This window comes from Centrocercus urophasianus, unplaced genomic scaffold (genome assembly GCF_019232065.1).
Source record: "Centrocercus urophasianus isolate 14NV4802_14NV808 unplaced genomic scaffold, USGS_Curo_1.0 seq_21, whole genome shotgun sequence".
Lineage (NCBI taxonomy): Eukaryota > Metazoa > Chordata > Aves > Galliformes > Phasianidae > Centrocercus > Centrocercus urophasianus.
In genome coordinates, this window is record NW_024884767.1 from 21,058,477 (window position 1) to 21,077,943 (window position 19,467).

General features: G+C 44.4%; 1 protein-coding gene across 5 annotated transcripts in view; it reads left to right on the top strand.

Annotated features, from left to right (window-relative positions):
- Window positions 1-19,467, top strand: part of SPIN1 (spindlin 1) — a 65,491-nt gene that overhangs the window by 34,498 nt on the left and 11,526 nt on the right. For 4 of the 5 annotated variants that reach the window (XM_042822848.1, XM_042822849.1, XM_042822852.1 and 1 more), the window contains exon 2: window positions 7,571-7,776. In XM_042822848.1, coding sequence (XP_042678782.1) covers window positions 7,725-7,776 — 52 coding nt within the window. In that variant the 5' untranslated portion in view covers window positions 7,571-7,724. Of the gene's footprint in view, window positions 1-6,464; window positions 6,589-7,570; window positions 7,777-19,467 lie in introns of those variants that run through there. The other variant, XM_042822851.1, reaches the window with a different exon arrangement.

Below are 19,467 nucleotides of genomic sequence, written 5' to 3' on the forward strand. Positions count from 1 at the left end.
TTGCCATTGACTAAGAATCTGGGGGAAAAATAAGCACAATATGTCATACATTTTAGTAGAATAGTAGATTGATTCTGTATGTACGGTATGTAAAAAGGTGTTTACATGTAAAAGTTTACATGCAGTGCTTGTGATGTCAGTTTGGTAATATATCTGAGCATGTCTGTGAATTCAGAATTTGTTTTCATGATCAGGAATGCTTCTGTTCTAAAATATTTTAATCTCCAATACAGTGGTTTTTTAGTGTAGTAAGGAAAAATTATACTGCATTTTAGAAAAGCGATTAAAAAAATTGCTTTGTATTCTTTGGCATTGTTGTGTATACAGTGGTAGATTGCAGAAGAGATGAAATGTGGAAAAAAGACAGTCCTTTAAAGAATTTTGAGTTTTAACTTCAGAAATTTGTACAGGTTCATGACTGAATGTCTGCTGTAGTTCTTTTCTTCCAAACGCAGATTTTTCCAAAAACTGCAAGTTGACAAACTAAGAACACCAAAAATGAGCATGTAGTCTTATCTCTGTCTTGTTCATTATTCCAGGGAGCACCCCCTGTATTGTTCTAATATGCCTAGAATTTAAGGAATATTAGTCATGGAAGAACTGGCAAATGCTGTTAGATACAGGTGGATCTTTCTGCGTAACACTTGTATCATACCTCGAGGCATGTCTGTTCTCTTGTTTTTCAGTAAGACGTAAACAAGATACACATTGCCTCTTAGATAGGTCACTGGTTTTCTGGTCACTGGTACTCTGTTTTTAACCAGCGTGTCAGAATTCATAGCAAATTCCAAAATTGAAGTAAAAGGGAAAAGGCCAGCTTCTAATGAGCAGATTATAGAGAGTGTTACAGCAATGATGTTTCTTAAGAAAATGGGGCTAAAAGGATGGGTATTGGGTAAGGACCCAGAAAGAAACCAGAGGATCTTGTCTTTAAATACCTGGCTTCTTGGCTGGTGCCATCGCTAGAATTTGGGTTTCTTTTGACAACCATTTAGTCTACATGGTACCAGGTTTGTAGGCAGCAGATGGGGTTTGCCTTTCTCAGAGAGGAAGAAGGAACCTAAGGGAAAAGGTAGTGAGACTCATTAGGAGGGCTTTAAACTAGGTGTGAAGGAGATGGGAAAGGATAGTGAGCCTTCCCATTATAAGGTGTGGGAGAGAGTGCTGGCAGGGGCCTTGGAGGACCTGCTGCCATAAGAGGTGCTGGCAACACTGCAGCACATACAAAACTCTGTCATGATGAGGCAGTGACTGCTGGGACAACAGGAGAAGACACTGGGAAAAATCAAGGGAAATGCCTAAAAGGAGTTATGGAGTTATCCTCTTGGGAAGTGGCAAGACCAGCTACCCACCTGGAGTGCCTCTATACCAATGCATGCAGCTTGGGATGCTAACAGGAGAAACTGGAAGCTACCGTGCTACCAGAAAACCACAATATATTTGTCATCACCAAAACCTGGTGGAGTGGTTCCCGTGACTGGAGTGTGGCTGTCAAAGGCTACCAGCTTTTAGAATGGATGGATGGGGAAGGAGAAGAGGGGGTGTTGCTATCTACATCAGGAAGGGAATAGTATGTGAAGAGCTGTCCCTAAAGAACAATTGAAAGCAAGTCAAAAGTCTAAGAGTGAGAGTCCAAGACAGCAAAGGGAGCCTTGTGATCAGCAGGGCCTATTGATAAGACCTTCTACCTCCAACTGCAGGAGTCATTGCAGTCGCAAGTGCAGGACTTCACCCACCCCAGATATCTGCTGGAAAAGTAGCATGGCAAGCTGCAGGTAATCCAGGGGGCTCCTGGAACATATTGAGGATAACTTCCTAAGTCAAGTAATAGCCCCACCAGGAGAGATGTAATACTGGACCTGTTGCTCACCAATTTAAAAGGACTAATTGGCGACATCAGGATTGGAGGTTGTCTGGGCTGTAGTGAACATGAGTTCACACTCCAGAGAGATATGAGATGAAGTGTAAAATTAGGAAGCTAAATGCAGAGCTGGCCTACCTTAAAGGAAGCTTTCCTCAGGGCACAAGAGCTCTCATCCTCTGGTATAGAAAGGCAGGAGACCAGCTTAACCAGGACCTGCTGATCAAACTGAAGAGCAAGAAGAAAATGCACTGGCTGTAATGACAAGGACAGGTTCTTGGGGAACTGTAGAGAGTTCCTCTGGAGTTTCCCGGTGCACTTGGAAATCATACCATAGCACCATACACTAGTATGGTTAAGGTGCGGAATGACTCATTTATTGTTTAGATGAGTGTATTTTTATACATGCTAGTATTAGCAGTACTTGTAATTGCGTTTCCACGGTTACACTTACAGAAAGTTTCAGTTCTAGATGCCATTCCAGAACAGACATTATCATGTTCCTGCCCTTGTTACCAACTCCCTCAACTTGGCTTAATCAGGGGTACCATCCCTGAGCCCACGCACTGTTTTGCTCGCAACAGTCCAAGGACAGGAAAATATGACCACTGTCTTTGAGCCAATCCTCCACAGCAAACAGTATAAAGAAGCTGCTAAGCTGTGTAGGGGATGGGGTCAGAAAAGCCAAGGCCCAGCTTGAACTAAACTTTGCAGGAGATGCCAAAAAGAGTAAGAAGGGCTTCTACAGGTACCTCAGCCAGAAAAGGAAGGTCCAGTAGGTCATGCTTACGTTAGTGAGTAACACAGGCAGACTGGTAATGGCAGAGAAGGAGAAAGCTGATGTACTCTGCAACTTTTTTTGCCTTAGTCTTCTCCGATAAGTGCTCACTGCATAGCCCTCAAACATTTGGTTCTGTAGGAGGGGACTGGGGAAACAAGATCCCTCCCACTGTAAGGGAAAATCAGGTTTGTGACCACCTGAGGAACCTGAACATCCACAACTGTGTGAGTTATGATGAGATGTATCCCAGAGTCCTGAGGGAACCTGGCTGATGTAGTTGCCAAGCTGCTTTCAATGATATTTGGCCAGATGTGGCAATCAGGTGAAGTCCCTGGTGACTAGAAAAAAGGTAACATCATACCCGTCAGCGGTTTACAGGCTGGTTCGGCCTGGTTCCGTGACCAGCAGGGCGGAGGGATCTGCGGATCCGCACCTCCAGGAAAGGGGAAACAGGGGACTCCAAAATACTTGAAAACAACAGCAATAATCTGAGGTGGAACAAATCATTTACTAAATACAGTATTAGCAAAAAAATACAATGAGAGAGAGAGAGAGTCTGCCTGAATGGTAGATAGACCTCACCACAGTGCTGAGGTGAGAAGTGCAGTCCAGTGGAGTGACTGAAGAAAAGCAGGCGGCAAAGCGAGTCAGGTGACCTTGCACAAAGTTATATCTCCTTGCTGACCGCAAAGCCTCCTGGGGAAATGTAGTTCTTCTCCATCGGACGAACATTTGGCGGAAGTCAACCCCCCCCAGTGCATTACATGATGTTATGGTGTGGAATACTGGTAGCCAAAAATCATAAAACCGTGACAATAGCCATCATTAAAAAGGGTGAAAAATAATACTCCAGGAACTACCAGACCTGTCAGTCTCACATTTGTGTCAGGGAAAATTATGGAACAGATCATTTTGGAAACTATGCTAAGGCATGTGGAAGGCAGGGAAATGATACATGAGAACCAGCATGGCCTCACTAAGAGCTGTTTGACCAACCTACTGGCCTTCTATGATGGTGTTGCTGCATCAGTGGACAAGGGAACAGTCCTTGTCTACTAATGCAGTGATGCACTACTGCACTGATGTCATCTATCTCAATTTCACTAAGGTCTTTGACACTGTACCCCACAACATCCTTCTCTCCAAATAGGAGCAATATGGATTTGATGGGTGGTCTGTTCAATGGATGAACAACTGATTGCAGGATTGAGTCCAGAGAATGGTGATCAATGGCTCAGTGTCTGGGTGGAGATCAGTGATGAGTGTGTCCCCCAGGGACACCTTGATGCTGGGGCCAATACACTCTAATATATTCATCAGTGACATGTGCAGTGAGGTCAGGTGCAGCCTGAGCAAATTTGCTGATGACCCCAAGCTGTGGGATGCGGTTGAAACACTAGAGGAATTGGATGTCATCCAGAGGGACCTAGACAGGCTTGAGCAGTCCAGGCCCAGGTCAATCTCATGAGGTTCAACAAATCTAAGCGTAAAGTCTTGCACCAGGTTTAAGGCAACCCCAATTATCAATACAAACTGGGAGATGAAAGGATTGAGTGCAGCCTTGTAGAAAAAGACTTTGGAGTACTGGTGGATGAAAGCTAACCATGAGTCAGCAGTGTGCCCTTGCAGCCCAGAAAGCCAACTGTATCCTGGCTACATCAAAAGAAGCATGGCCAACAGGCCAGAGGAGATGATCTTGACTCTCTGCTATGTGCTGGTTAGAAATCAGCTGTAGTTCTACATCCAAATACGAAGTTCTCGGTGTGGGAGGGACATAGAGTTGTTGAAACATGTGCAGTGAAGAGCCGCAAAAATGGGCCATGGAATGGAACACTTCTATGAGAATAGACTGAGAAAGCTGCAGTGTGCAAGGTGGTAGCAGCCTTTCAGTGCTGAGCGAGGAGCTACAGAAAGAAAGGAACAGACTCTTGAGCAGTATCTGTAGTGATAGAACAAGGGGAAATGGTTTCAAATTCAAGGACTGTAGGTTTAGGTTAGATTTTTTTTAAGGAAAAAATATTTTACAATGAGGTGGTGAGGCATTGGAACAGGTTGCCCAGTGGTGATGTTGGTGCCTTTCCCTGGAGATTTTCACGGTGAGGGTGTATTAGGCCCTGGGCAACCTGATCTCACTGTGGTGTCCGTGTCTATTGCAGGGGAGTTGGACTAGATGACCCTCAGAAGTCCCTTCCAACTCTAAGGATTCTGTGATGGTTCATCCTAACCTAAGTGTTAACCAGGTGCCTCCTAAACACCAACACAAGGAGTCAACAACCTTAGGAACCCCATTCCAGTGTTTCACCACACTTACACAGAAAAATAGTTTTTAAAACCCCAAGTTTTTCCTGATTTCTAGTCTGAGCCTGGTAGAACTTTATGCCATTACCGCATCCTGCCATCAATGACAAGTAGAAGAGATGATTGCTTCCCTCTAGGCTTCCTTTCCTTACAAAGGACAAGGAGGATGCCTCTGAGCCTCCCCTTTCCAGATTGGGTAACCCAAGTGTCCTCAGAATCTCCCTGTAGGATGTGCCTTCCAGCCCTTTTATCAACCCTCCTCTGGAAACTTACAAGTACTTTATCATCCTTGTTATTTTATAGAGTTCAGAACTGCACGCACAGTATTCAAGGTGAGGCTGCACCAATGCTGACTGTAGTGGAAAACTCACTTCTTTTGACTAATGGCTGTGCTGTGTTTAATGTATCCCAAAATGTGGTTTGTCCTTTGGCTGCCTGGGCACACTCCTGGCTTATGGTGAGCCCGCCTGTCACCAGCACCCACAGGTCCCTTTCTGCTGAGCTGCTCTTCCTACCACTCATTTCCGTCTGTCTTTGGCATAATCCCATCCTAGGTGCAGAACTCAGCATTTTCTTGCCTTGAACTTCATTTTGTTGCTGATTGATCAGTGTTCCCATCTACTTAGATCCCTCTTCAGAGCCTCTTGTTATTCCAGGAAGTCAATACTGCCTGCCAGTATAGTATTGTCAGGCAATTTTTCATAAGGCTGTCTTCAACTTTTCTTTTTGGATAACTGATAGGAGTGTTGAAAATAGCTCCAAAGTTGTGCATGGGGGAACGATGCTAGCAACTGTTTGTCAGCCACTTGTAGCCCCATTGACAGCAAGCCTTACAGGCAATTCATCACATTTTGTCCAAAAGGATACTGTGGAAAACAGTGTTGAAAGCTGTGGAGGAATGGCTACGTGACAAAGGGCACATAAGCAGGGTACCGCTCACTGATCACGAGCTGGAGGGTTACAGAACCTAGCTTGTCTAAATTGTGAACGTAGCAAGGACACAGGACATGGTGGATACAAAGAAACAGAAGCAATATCTAAGGAATGAAGAACAGGCATAAGATGGGAGGGATTGGCATTCAGCTTTAAGCACCAATGATGAGCTCGCTTTCGCACTATGTATGAGGATTATTAAGACCTGTATAAAAGAGAATCTTTGGTAATCAATAAACGTGACTTGCTGACCATGATAGCATGAGGCTTGTCTCCCGCGGCTCCTTTCAACAGAAAGCCTAGTCTAAGATAAAGTTGAGGAAAACTGCATCTACCACCTTGCTTTCACCTACTAACTGGGTTATCTTATTGTTTGTTTAACTCAACAGATAGCTAAGCACCCTTTCAGCTGTTTGCTCAGTCTTGTGGGATGGTTGAATGAACCAGGGCAGTGGTGGGGAAGTAGGGCTCATCGGTTGAAATAAAACTGTTTACTAGGAAAAGAGAAATAACAGCAATGATAACATGTGCAGAAGTAATACATATACAAGTAATATTTATGTGTATTTGCAGAACAAATGATGCAATGCATAGCTGCTCACCACCTGCCCAGCCATTCTAAGCAGCAGCTGCCCCTCCTTGCAAAAGCCTCCACAGATTTATAGTTTTTCCACATGATGCCATATGGTACGGAATATACTTTTGGCCTGCTAAGGTCAGTTATCCTGGTTCTGACCCCTCCAATCTTTCTGTGCCCTGTCAGCCCCCTCACTGATATGTGTATATAATCAATGAATATATAGATGTTATAATTATGAAATAAACAAGAGAGTTTCGCTAAGCAGTTATTATAGCAAAAAAGAGAATAAATACCTTACCCTTGTCCTAGGCTCACTGTAAAACTCCAAAGGACAGATCTCCAGAAAGAGATCCTTTCCTACGGTCGTCATCTCTTAAATGGGTCTAGGAGAGGTAGAGCCAGGCTCCACCCCTTCCTGCAGCACAGGTGAATTGCCTTCACCTCTGCTCCCAGGGCTGAATCATTACTTGCCTCAGGTGATCAATTAGAGGTTCAGGCTGTGATTCAGCATTTCCCTTATACATGTGACAGTATGTGAAGATGAAATGTCCTTGGCTCTGTGTAGCATAACTCAGTAACAATTAAAAAATTGTAAAATATCTGTGTGTTATCAGTATTGTTTTACTTCTGAAGCCAGAGTACAGCATTATACTATGCTCTGTCGTAGTTGAAACTAGGACAGTCATCAAATTAGTGAGACAGGCTTTTCCTTTCAAGAACCCGTGTCTGGTGATTGCTGTATCCTTTAAGTGCAGTTTTTTTCAGGCAGTGAATTTATAGTAACAGGCCAGTAATTTCAAGGCTTTTTGCTGTGCCCTTCTTCTAAATTGGAATAATGTTGCCTTTTTGACCAACAGTTCTTCAAATTTCTAGGTAATAAAAAGGTTTCTTTAATTTAACTTCTAAATGGAACTTCTAGAAGTCCTTAGTTATCACCTTGATTATCTAGATGAATGTGATGACTAAATACTTCAGGAATCAGATGAATTTAGGTATAGAAAATCACCAAGAACTTCTGCAGGTCTTTACAAACCAGTGACTCATTCAGCCATGAATGCTTATTTCAAGTTACGTTTCAAATCAAACAACTTAGTGCTTTGCCTATTTTGTTTTTCAGAGTGTGTCTTCTGCTTTTGAAGAAGAACAAATTCATGATTGAATAGTGGATTAAGTAGCAGTTTCTCTTTGAAGAGTGAGATCTCCTGAAAGCTGGGAAGAACTGGATTTTCACCCTAGTCCAGCAGCTTTGCTGCTCACTTAAACACAGATGAATGAAGACCCCATTTGGAAAATCACCAGGTCAGCGATCCAGAGCTGATGCGGGTAAGCCTCCTTTTCAGTTTTATGGATTTTGTTTGCTTGTTTGCTTTCAGTAGGTAAAAAATATTCTTGCTTTTATAAATAGTTTTTATGTCTCAGTGTCTTTATACAGGTGTTACTACTTGTGTCTTAAAAGAGTGTTTACTCATGTTACAGAAGCTGACAAAAAGACTCAAGCAGATTTAATTTAACAATACAGACGTGCATATAAGAAGTTTATAATGTAAAAAATATTAATGGAGCTGTAAATTAAACACCTCCTTAAAAGGAGGAAAAAAATGAGTTTGTTGTAGACCTTCACTGACGTTTTCACAGGAGACTTTTTCTTCTGTTTATCCCTGAAGTACTGAAACAAATAGAAAGAAATGTATACCGCTTGTATTTATAGTTTGATGTACCTTCATCAAAAATTGTAGAAGAGCCTCTGTTAAGCACTACAAAAAAGTTTGTCTATAGACTGCTGCTACTGTCTTATCTAAACTGAAAATTAGTCATAAGTATTTTATAATCACATAAGTGCAGAATGTGAGTAAGCATGCTTTATGACCATTTGGGCTTATTTGAAGTTTTGCAGTTTGATAGATTGCAATCAATTGCAGTCTAGCGTACTCTGAAGTGAGGATTATCAGCAATGATGCAGTAAAAGCATGAAGTGGTGAAGAGTTGTTCTGTGTTTTTCTGTGTGGCCCTTTAGAAACAAAACCAGTTCAGTCTTTTTTTTTTTTTTACTATTTAAGTAATGCAAATCATTCTATGTAATTAGACCTTTTTTTTTTTTCCGTGAAATTACTTAACGTTTTCAGAGAGAAGTAGAATTGCCATTTTTATTGTGTAGTGAAATTAAACTCATGACTGGCCAGCGCAGTAAAAAACTTTGTAGATGCATGATGTAGTACATTACCTAAAATCAATCATTCTGAATCACTGCTTTTCTGAAAATGTCAATAAATCAAATGAATACTATTGGGTAAAATTGGGAAAGGGAGTCATCTTTAAAAATACCCATTTTGCTGCTTTCAAGTACTTGCCGAATTCATTCAGAACTGAAGCACCCAATGAAGGAAAATTCCTTTGAAAACTTTTGGTAACTTATTGTTTTTACATGTCACTAGCTTCCACTAATGTTAATTTGCTGTCTGTCATTTGAAACATATACTAATTTCAAATGTGACTTCTGCAAGTAGTTTTAATAAATCGTCTCAAAGGAATGTTGCTTTTCATAGGAATGATCAATTGCAAAGGCAATATATATTGTGTATATATATATGTTTGTGTATATAAAGTACTCCTTATTTGCATCAGCATTTTAAGTTTAAAGACATACTGTCATCCAAAATCCAGGAAGAAAACTCTCCAACTCCAGCGCAGTGTTAGAAAGTGGCATTCCTTTATTTCTTATGGTACGCAAGCACAACTTCTCAAGCTCTGCATTTGAACAGTTGAGACATACATATGCAGTACACTGGCACACATATTCATTCTTTTTCAAGGACTCATAATATGCTAATATCCCTTAGAGTATGCTCAGTGGTATCTCAAGTGGTCGAATGCTCACCCACTTCTTCCCATTTTTCACTTTATCACTAAATCTTCGACTTACTTTCGTCCACTTTTCCCCACTTCGGAAGATTTCCATTGCTTATTAGGCCATGATGAGCCACTTTTTAAAAGCAATAATGTGGAGCCTGAGGAAAGTGTCCTTGCATGTTTTGAGACAGATTATATCAAGTATTCTATTGTGACTCCATTGCTTCGTGCAAGGCAAAATCATTGAGGCAAAAGATGAAATTATTCTATTATTTTCTTACTGCAGAGTTATTGAGGAAAACAAGGCTATTCATCATGAAAGCTGAAATGGAAAATTTTAGAACTATCACTTATGGATTCCTTTCACTAATACATTGGTTCTTAAATTAGTGTACTAATTCCTATTGCTAACCAAACCAACCTATATTGGTAGCAATATGACAGTATAGATGTAATCAAAATCGCATTCATTTACAAAAGAGAAACTGTACTTACAACAAAACTTGTCAGGTTTTTTGCAGTTTTGAATAGGAAATAAGAATCATGTTTCTTGCCACTAAAGTTTTCTCTGTCTTACTTTACAATAGTTTTATGTAGTTTAATTTTTTCCTTTGATCTTGGGGAGAAAGTGAAATGCACAGAACTTAGTATGTAAAAAAAACAGAAGGATTTTAGTAGTTTGAATTAATTTTTTAAATTCCTCTAGGGAAAAGAAAACTGGAACAGCATTTCAAAATGTAATTTGTTCTAATGGATTTTACCACTTCAAAGGAGTAACGTTTGTAACCCTTCAAAGACTCTCATTTTAGTTTCTTGAAAAAGTTTTATCTTGACAAGGGTGTGATGGTATTTTTTGAGTAAGGGATGGGCAACACAGTGTCACAGAGTTATCCCTAGATCTGTGTCCATGATGGCACAAGCCTGGAAGGAGACAAAAGAGAGAGGAAAAAAAAAAGTATTAACTTTTTGGGGTGGGATGAGGCCCTGTGACTAATGAGGCAAGGCATCTGAGGGCTGTGCACTCTGGGAGAGGAGGAGAGGGGGGAGGGTAGGAACATAGCAGATAAGTCTAAAAAAAAAAAAGCAACAGCAACAATCTGAGGAGGAACAGTAATTTACTGAGTCCAACAAAATCAAAGGAAATGAGAGAGAAAAGAGTGTCCAAATATGAGGTCTTATGCTAGTAGACTGCAGGGGAAGCACGTGCTTTTCTTCCCAGCAAGCTGAGTGAGCAAGAGGTGGCTGGTGTACTGCCAGGAGCTCCACCTTCCTTCCTCTGTGTGAGAAGTCTTCCAAGAATGCCGCGCTGCTCCTCCTTTCCCTTGCGAGAACCAAAAATGCCCCCAAAAAGGCAATCCACAGAATCAGAACAATTAACTCTGTAACTCTCACTGTTTTACATGATGTTATGATGTGATATACCAACAACAAAAATAGAAAGAACACAACATACAGGCACTTGTTGGGGCATCACCAATCTTGTGTGTGACAGGGGTTGTTCAGTGTATATTTTCCTATTTTTATTAATGGTGCTTGTTTCACATAATCACAGAATGGTCCAGGTTGGAAGGGATCTCAAGGATCATGAGTCTGCAGCCTTCCTTGCCACAGGCAAGGCCATCAACCTCCCCATTTAATACCAGGCTGCCCCGGCTCCATCCAGTCTGGCCTTTAATGTCTCCAGGGACGGAGCATCCACAACCTTTCTGGGCAGACTCACCACTCTCTGTAAAGAACTTCCTCCTGACATCCAACCTAAATCTTCCCTCCCTCGACTTAAAACCACTTCCCTTGTCCTGCTGATACCCACCCTTTCAAAGAGTTGGCTCCCCTCCTATTTGTTGACTCCCTTTAGGTACTAAAAGGCTGCAATGAGGTCAACCCGCAGCCTTCTTTTCTCCAGGCTAAACAAGCCCAGCTCCCTCAGTCTGTCTTCGCAGGGGGTTTCTCCAATCCTCTGATCATCTTATCTTTGTGGCCCTCCTCTGGACCCTCTCCAACAGCTCTCTGTCTTTCTTGTACTAGGGGCTCCAGACCTGGACACAGTACTCCAGATGGGGCCTCACAAGAGCAGAGTAGAGAGGACAATCACCTCCCTGTCTCTGCTGGCCACCCGTCTTCTGATGGAGCCCAGGATACCATCTGCTTTCTGAGCTGCACACTGCTGGCTCATGTTTTGTTTTTCATCCATCAGGACCCCCATGTCCTTCTCTGCAGGACCTCTCTCAAGGACTGCTCCTTCCAGTCTGTACGGATGCCTAGGATTCCTCTGGCCCAGGTGCCAAACCTTTCACTTTGCTGTGTTGAACCTCATCAGGTTCACCCGGGCCCACCTTTCAAGCCTGTTGAGATCCTTCTGAATGGCCACCACATTCCTTCCACCATATCAACTGCACCACTCAGCTTGTTGTCATCAGAAAGGTTGTTGAGGGTGCACTCAATTCCGTCATCGATGTCATTAATAAAGATGTTAAAGAGCACCGGTCCCAAGACAGACGCCCTGGGGAATGCTGGCCTTCACCTGGACATAGAACCATTGATGACCTCCCTGTGTCTGCAGCCTTTCAACTGATTTCTCATCCATCGAGTGTCCACCCATGAAATCCATGTCCCTCCAATTTGGAGATAAGAATGTGGTGGGGACCGTGTTGAAGGACTTGCTCAAGTCCAGGTAAATGACATCAGTCTCCTTTCCATCATAGAAGGCCACTAGATTGGTTAAGCATGGCCTTCCCCTGGTGAAGCCGTGCTGGCTGTCTCAGATCATACGCTCATTCCTCATGTGATCAAGCATGTCATCCAGGAGGATCTGTTCCATAATCTTCCCAGGCTCAGAGGTGAGACTGACCAGCCTGTAGTTCTCTGGGTCCTCCTTGCTTCCTTTCTTGTTAATGGGAGTGATGTGACCCTTCCTCCAGTCATCCAGGGCCTTACCTGACAGCCACGACCTTCCAAATATGATGGAGAGCAGCTTGGCAATCACCTCAGCCAGCTCCTTCAGATCCCTGGGATGCACGCCATCTGGCCCCATAGATTTGTACACATTCAGGCTCATCAGGCAGTCTCGGAACTTGCTCTGCCTTTACAGTCGGAGGGGATTTACCACCCCAGTCCTACCTAGAGTTTTAGGAATGCAGGGTTCAGAGACGTGAGAAATACTAGAATCCTGGCTGCTAGTGAAGACCGAGGCAGAGCTCATTCAGTACCTCAGCCTTCTCTTAGTCCATTGAAGCCAGTTCTCCTTTTACATTTACCAAAGGAGGTACACTTGTTTTGACCTGTCTCTTCTGGCCAGTGTACCTGTAGAATGTATTCCTATTGCTTTTCACATCACTCACCGAGTTCAGTTCCACCTGCACCTTGGCTTTCCTGATCCCACTTCTGCAAGTCCGGATGGCATCCCTGTATTCTTCCCAGGTGACAAACCCTTGTTTGCAGAGCTTTCTTTACCCTCAGCGTGCCGAGCAGGTCCTTGCTGAGCCATGCCGGTTTCCTACCTCCTCTGCGTGCTTTCTTATTCAGAGGGATGGAGAGCTCTTGTGCTCTCAGAAGGCATCCTTGAAGAGTAGCCAGTTCTCCTCAACATCTCTGTCTCTAAGGACAGCATCCCAGGGAATCTTGGCCAACAATTCCTTGAACAACTTATTGTTCGCTCTTCCAAAGTTCAGGGTCCTGACGCCACACTTTGCCAGGCCTGCATTCATCGAGATCACGAATTCACTGCAGCCCAGGCTGCCTCCAACCTTAATGCCTTTAATGGTCTTCTCTGCATTGGTGAGCACCAAGTCCAGCAGCACTGCACCTCTGGGTCAGTTTGTCCAGTACCTGGACCCGAAAGTTATCATTAGTGCATTCCAGGAGCCTGCTGGATGTCTTGTAGCTCGTCGTGTGGTCTTTCCAGGAGATATCTGGATGGTTGAAGTCCTCCACCAGGACAAGAGCCTGTGGGCATGATGCCTCCTGCATCTGAAGGAAGAAAGCCTCGTCAGCAGTTTCCCCTTGATTGGGTGGCCTGTAGTATACTCCTATCACCAGCTGGCATTTATTAGTCGTGTCCCTAATTCTAATCTGGAGGCTAAGAACCTGTTCATAACTTTCTCAGAGGGAGCTCCTCACAGTCTATCCACTCTTTGATATAGAGGGCAACTCCCCGACCCTTCGTACCTTGTCTATCCCTTCTAAAGAGCCGATATCCCTCAGTGGTGACATTCCAGTTACAGGAGGCATCTCACCATGTTTCTGTGATAGCAATAAGGTCATAACTTTCCAAATGCATCACGGTTTCCAACTTGTCCTGCTTATTTTCCAGGCTGTGTGTGTTAGTATAAAGGTACTTCAGCTGGGCTTTCCATCTACCGCCTTTATAGTGGATCCAGGATCCCCTAGAACAACAGCATCCCCAGCATCCCTCTGCCCTCATCCATCCCTTTGTACTCCACTCTCTTTTCCCATCAAGTTTGGTATGAGCCCTTGAACTACCCGTTCAAACCCAGTGGCCCTCGTTTTGTCCCCTTCCCCCTTCATACGTAGTTTAAAGGCCTTTCAATGAGTTCTGCCATTTCCTCAGCGAGGATCCTCTTACCCCTCAGAGACAGGCCACTTCCATCTGCAGCCATCATGCCAGGTGCTGAGAAAATTGCCTCATGGTCAAAAAAGAACCAAAATTCTTGTGTTTGCATCAACTTCTAAGCAATTTATTCATGAGGTGGGTTTTTTGGATCCTCTCATTATCCTTCCGTGCTACTGAAGGTATAGAAGAAAAAGCCACCTGCACGCCTGTTCCTTTAGCTACCCACCCCAGTCCCATGAAGTCTCGCTTGAGAGTTTTCAGGCTTTTCTCGGTGACTTCTTCACTGCCAGCCTGAACTATCAATAAAGGGTAATAATCAGAAAGGTGAATCAGTTCAGGAAGTTTCGTAGAAATCTCCCTGACCTCAGGGAGACAGCACGTCTCCCTGTGGGTAGGATCAGGCTGGCATATAGGGCCTTCCTCTCAGCAGAGAGTCGCCTACAACAACCACCCTTCTGTCCTTCCGGGTGGAGGCAGTCTTGAGGTGTGGGGTCAGCCACTTCACGTGCGGCAACCTCATGGTTGGACCTCCCTCCACACCCTCACTCACTTCTCCCTCAAGTTCCAGGGCCTCAAACCTATTGTGCAGTGACACATGGGGAGCCAAGGATGGGGGATGTCCACTTTGCTTATCCAGTATCTGTTTCCACCCCTCCTCCTCTCATAAATTGCCTTGATGGCAGGGCAGCAGATACACCTGTCTGGTGAATATCACCCTGGTGCCTTTTTGGGAGAGAGTTATGCTGCTTTTGCCTGTGCCCCACACCCTCCAGTTCTTCACTAGGGGGGAAGGACAGAGGGCTAGGTGGAGGAGAGGACTGGGGGTTCACTGCAGCAGGAACACCATCTGCCTGCCAGTTCTCCTCTACCACATGTTTGCAAGGTGGCACGGGGTGACGTGCTCCATGCGGAACCTCAGCTGCGTGCCAAGATCTCAGAGCTGATAGGTACTGGCACCAGCAATTGTTTGTGGAACATACTGGCTTTTTGTGCCATCTCTGACCTTTTGTACAAGTACCAAATAAAGAAATATTCTTCCGCACGATGCTGTTACGCAGAATGTGTATATCTTGTTCAAGCAGTGTTAATGGTTGTATGGTCTAGTGTAGTGTACATAGTCTTTAGCTGAGTAACTTATTTTTGTAGGTTACAAACTTCATTTACTTCATTAAATAACATCTATTTATTTTAGCTATTATTTTTTAAAAGTAAGTAGCTTTAAAAACCTTTCTTAACAGGAAAAACAGCAGTCTGAGAATTTTTCATAGAATCACTGAATGGCCTGGGTTGAAAAGGACCTTAATAATCATCTAGTTTCAACCCCCTGTCTTGCGCAGGATCACCAGCCACCAGACCAGGCTGCCCAGAGCCACATCCAGCCTGGTACTGAATGCCTCCAGGGATGGGGCATCCACAACATCCTTGAGCAACCTGTTCCAGTGCGTCACCACAATCTGTGTGAAAAACTTCCTCCTAATGCTTAACCTATGCCTCCCCTATCTTAGTGTAAAACTACTCCTTCTTGTCCTATTACTATCAACCCATGTAAGCAGTAGTTCCCCCTCCTGTTTATATGCTCCCTTCAAGTACTGGAAGGCCACAAAGAGGTCTTCCCAGAGCTAAACAAGCCCAGTTCCCTCAACCTTTCTTCATAGGAGAGGTGTTCCAGCCCTCTGATCATCTTAGCAGCCCTCTTCTGGACCCATTCTAAAAACTTTGGGTCTTTCTTGGGCTCGGGGGGTCCAGGCCTGGATACAGTATCCAGATGGGGCCTTACAAGAGCCGAGTAGAGAGGGACAATCACATCCCTCTCCCTGCTGGGCACCCCTTTTCTAATGCAGCCCGGAATACTGCTGACCTTCTGGGCTGCAAATGCACACTGCTGGCTCATGTCCAGTTTCTTATCCATCAGGACCCCCAAGTGCTTCTCTACAGAGCTATTCTCAAGGAGTTCTTCTATGTAAATAACTGAGATGGCACAGCTCAAGCACAACACCTTACACTTGGCGTTGTTGAACCTCATTAGGTTTTCATGGACCCACTTCTCCAGCCTGTCCAGGTCCCTCTGGATGGCTTCCCTTCCCTCCAGTGTATTGACCACACCACTCAGCTTGGTGTTGTCTGCAGATTTGCTGAGAGTGCGCTCAATTCCATCGTCTTATGTCATTGATGAAGATGTTGAAGAGCACTGGTCCCAAGACCAGCCCTTGGGGGACAACACTTGTGACTGGGCTCCACCCAGAATGACTGATTACAGCCCTGTGGCTGTGACCAGCCAAGTTCTTAATCCATCAAACAGTCCATCTTTCAAATCCATACCTCTCCAATTTAGAGAGAAGGATGTGATGATGGACCATGTCAAGGGCATTGTAGAAGTCCAGATAGACGGCATCCATCACCCTTCTCCTATCCACTGATTCTGTCATTCCAACATAGAAGGCCACCAGATTGGTCAAGCAAGATCTGTCCTTAGTGAAATCATGCTGGCTGTCTCAAATTACCTTTCTGTCTCATGTGTGCCTTAATATGGTAACAAGGAGGATCTGCCCCATGATAACCACCAGTGAAGACTGAGGCAAGATTGAGGACCTCAGCTTTTCCCAGGTCTAAGGTCTTTGTTCTCATTTATCAGAGGGGGGTACAGTCTCCTTGACCTGTCTCCTCCTGCCTACTTACCTGTAAAACCCATTCTTGTTATTTTTCACATCCTCTGCCAAATTCTACTTGGCTTTCCTAATCCTGTCTCTACACATGCAGACAACATCTGTGTATTCTTCCCAAGCTACACAACCCTGCTTCCACTACCTGTACATTTCTCACTTTTCCTTCAGTTTAAGCTGCATGTCCTTGCACAGCCATGTCGGTGGCCCACCGTCTCTACTTGTTTTCTTCTGCTGGGGGATGGTGAGCTGTTGTGCTTGCTGAAGGGTGTCCTTAAAGAGCTGCCAGTTCTGTTCTATTCCTACACCCTCAAAGATAGTTTCCCAAGGGATCCCATCCAGCAGTTCCTTGAGCAGCCAGAAGTTTGCTCTCCTGAAGTTCAGGGTCCTGACTCTGCTTTTTGCCAGGCCTGCATTCCTCAAGATCACAAATTCCACCAGGGATGGTTACTACAGCCCAGGCTGCCTCCAATCTTAATCTCTCTAATGCTCTCCTGTGCATTGGTGATTACCAGGTCCAGTAAGGCTTCACCTCAGGTTGGTCTGTCTAATACCTGGACCAGGAAGTTGTCCTCAGCAAACTCTGGGAATCTCTTGGATTGTCTGCCACTGTGCTGCTATCCCAGCTGATATCCAGGTGTTTGATATCCCCCATCAGGACAAGAGCCTGTGAGTGTGACGCTTGCTGCAGTTGAAGCAAGAAGGCCTTGTCAGCATGCTCCTCCTGATCAGGTGGCCTGTAGTAGACCCCAAACGCCAGATGTCCTTTCTTGGACCAATCCCTGATTTTAACTGATAAGCTCTCAACCTTGTCATGGCTGTTACTCAGACAGAGCTCTTCACAATCTATCCACTTCCTATTATAGAGTTTTTGTCTTACTACTGTTTTACCTAGGTGTATCCTTGCCTTCCTGTAGCTGAAAGATAATCAGGCAAGGAAATTTGTAAATTTTAACTATTGACAATACTGCAGTTGTTAAAGTAAGTTGTCTTCTACATGTGTGGGGACTCAGCCCCCCATCCCTGGGTATGTTCAGTCCAGGGAAGAGGAGGCTGACGGGAAACCTCACTGCAGCCTACAGCTTTCTCATGAGAGGTGTGGAGGGGCAGTGTTCTCTGGTGGCCAGCAGTAGAAGGGAAAGGCATGGAGCTGCCACAGGGAAAGTTCAGGCTGGATATCAAGAAAAACTTCTTTGCAGACGAAGTTGTTTTATTCCCACTCAGTGAGTTGTGAAGAAGATGAATGTTTGAAATTCCTCAAATAGTGATACTGTATGTTTGACAAGGGTTGCCAGAGCAACCTAGTCAGGTAGTGACTCAACGGAACCATACCAGCCAAATTACTGAGCTTTCTAACAACTACTTTGAGGCAAAATTAGGTAATTTTCTACAGTAGTAGGCAACAGTTACTGAAGAAAAATGACTAAGAGGAGATTAAGGGAAAGACCAACAGAGAGGGAGAAATTTCACCACTTAACATGGACCCAGGATTGTCTTGAGTCTTGATCTGTGAGTGGTGGATCAAAGGTAAATGTGCACATTCAACGTTATATACTGCATTAGTTAGACTGCCTTTGGAGTGGCAACTCACTTGAGTCTAGAGGATTCAGGAATTTTCAACAAGGGTCTCTGGAGTTCATGCACTCCCTCCTGTTAATATTGATGTTTTTCCCTCAGCTGATGGTCTTCAGCCTTAAGCAGAAGTAAGGATAACCCCTCTATCACTGTCTTTGCAGAATGAGGGTCCATAAATCCTTAAAGATTTTGACTCTAGTCATTTAGACCCTATTCTATATTCTCTCTGGGTGAGGATGTAACTAAGGGTGAATCACCGTTGGGCTTGATAAACTCCATGGTACCTCCTTCTTGTAGGTATGAAACCCTGGGAGTCAGCAAACTAGAACAAAGAACAAACTGTGATTAAAGAATAACAGGATGTTCTCTTTATGCTCTTCTGCTGATATGTACAGTTAATGTCATATTTAGGGAAATTGAGAAGCCTATTGTCTTACTGCTGTTGCTTGGTAGAATCTTAAGCCAATGAGCTGTTATTGGTAAATTACTGCTTTCTAATCACAGAATCACAGAATCACCCGGGGTGGAAGGGACCTCAAGGATCATGTAGTTCCAACCCCCTGCCTAGCAGGGCCACCAAACACACACATTCAGATCAGGTTGCCCAGGACCCCGTCCAGCCTGGCCTTAAACACATCCAAGGACGGGGCATCCACAACCTCCCTGGGCAGCCCGTTCCAGGGCCTAACCACTCTCCTTGTATAGAACTTCCCCCTAACATCCAACCTAAATCTTCCCTCCTTCAACTTGGATCCATTTCCCCTAGTCCTGCTGTTGTCAGCCCTTTTGAAGAGTTTACTCCCCTCGTGGGTGTAGGTTCCCTTCAGGTATTGATAGGCTGCAATGAGGTCACCCCGCAGCCTTCTCTTCTCCAGGCTGAACAAGCCCAACTCCCTCAGCCTGTCCTCATAGGGGAGGTGCTCCAGCCCCCTGATCATCTTAGTCGCCCTCCTCTGGACCCTTTCCAAAATCTCAGTGTCTTTCTTGTACTGAGGGCTCCACACCTGGACACAGTACTCCAGATGGGGCCTCACAAGAGCCGAGTAGAGAGGGACAATCACCTCCCTGTCCCTGCTGACCACCCCTCTCCTGATGGAGCCCAGGATCCCATTTGCCTTTCGAGCTGCCAGAGCGCACTGCTGGCTCATGTTCAGAATGAAGAATATATAAGAAGTATGTTGAGCACAGTAAAGAGGTTCATTCCTATACCATGGTAATTCTAAAAGCTCGAACTGGGTAGCGCGACGATAGTTCTCTAGTCAACAAATTCCTCCTTAATCTCAGACAAGGGTGATCATGCACAAGAACAGGCTCCCCAGGGAAGCAAACCACGCTCACCAGAGTTCAGGAAGCATCTGGACA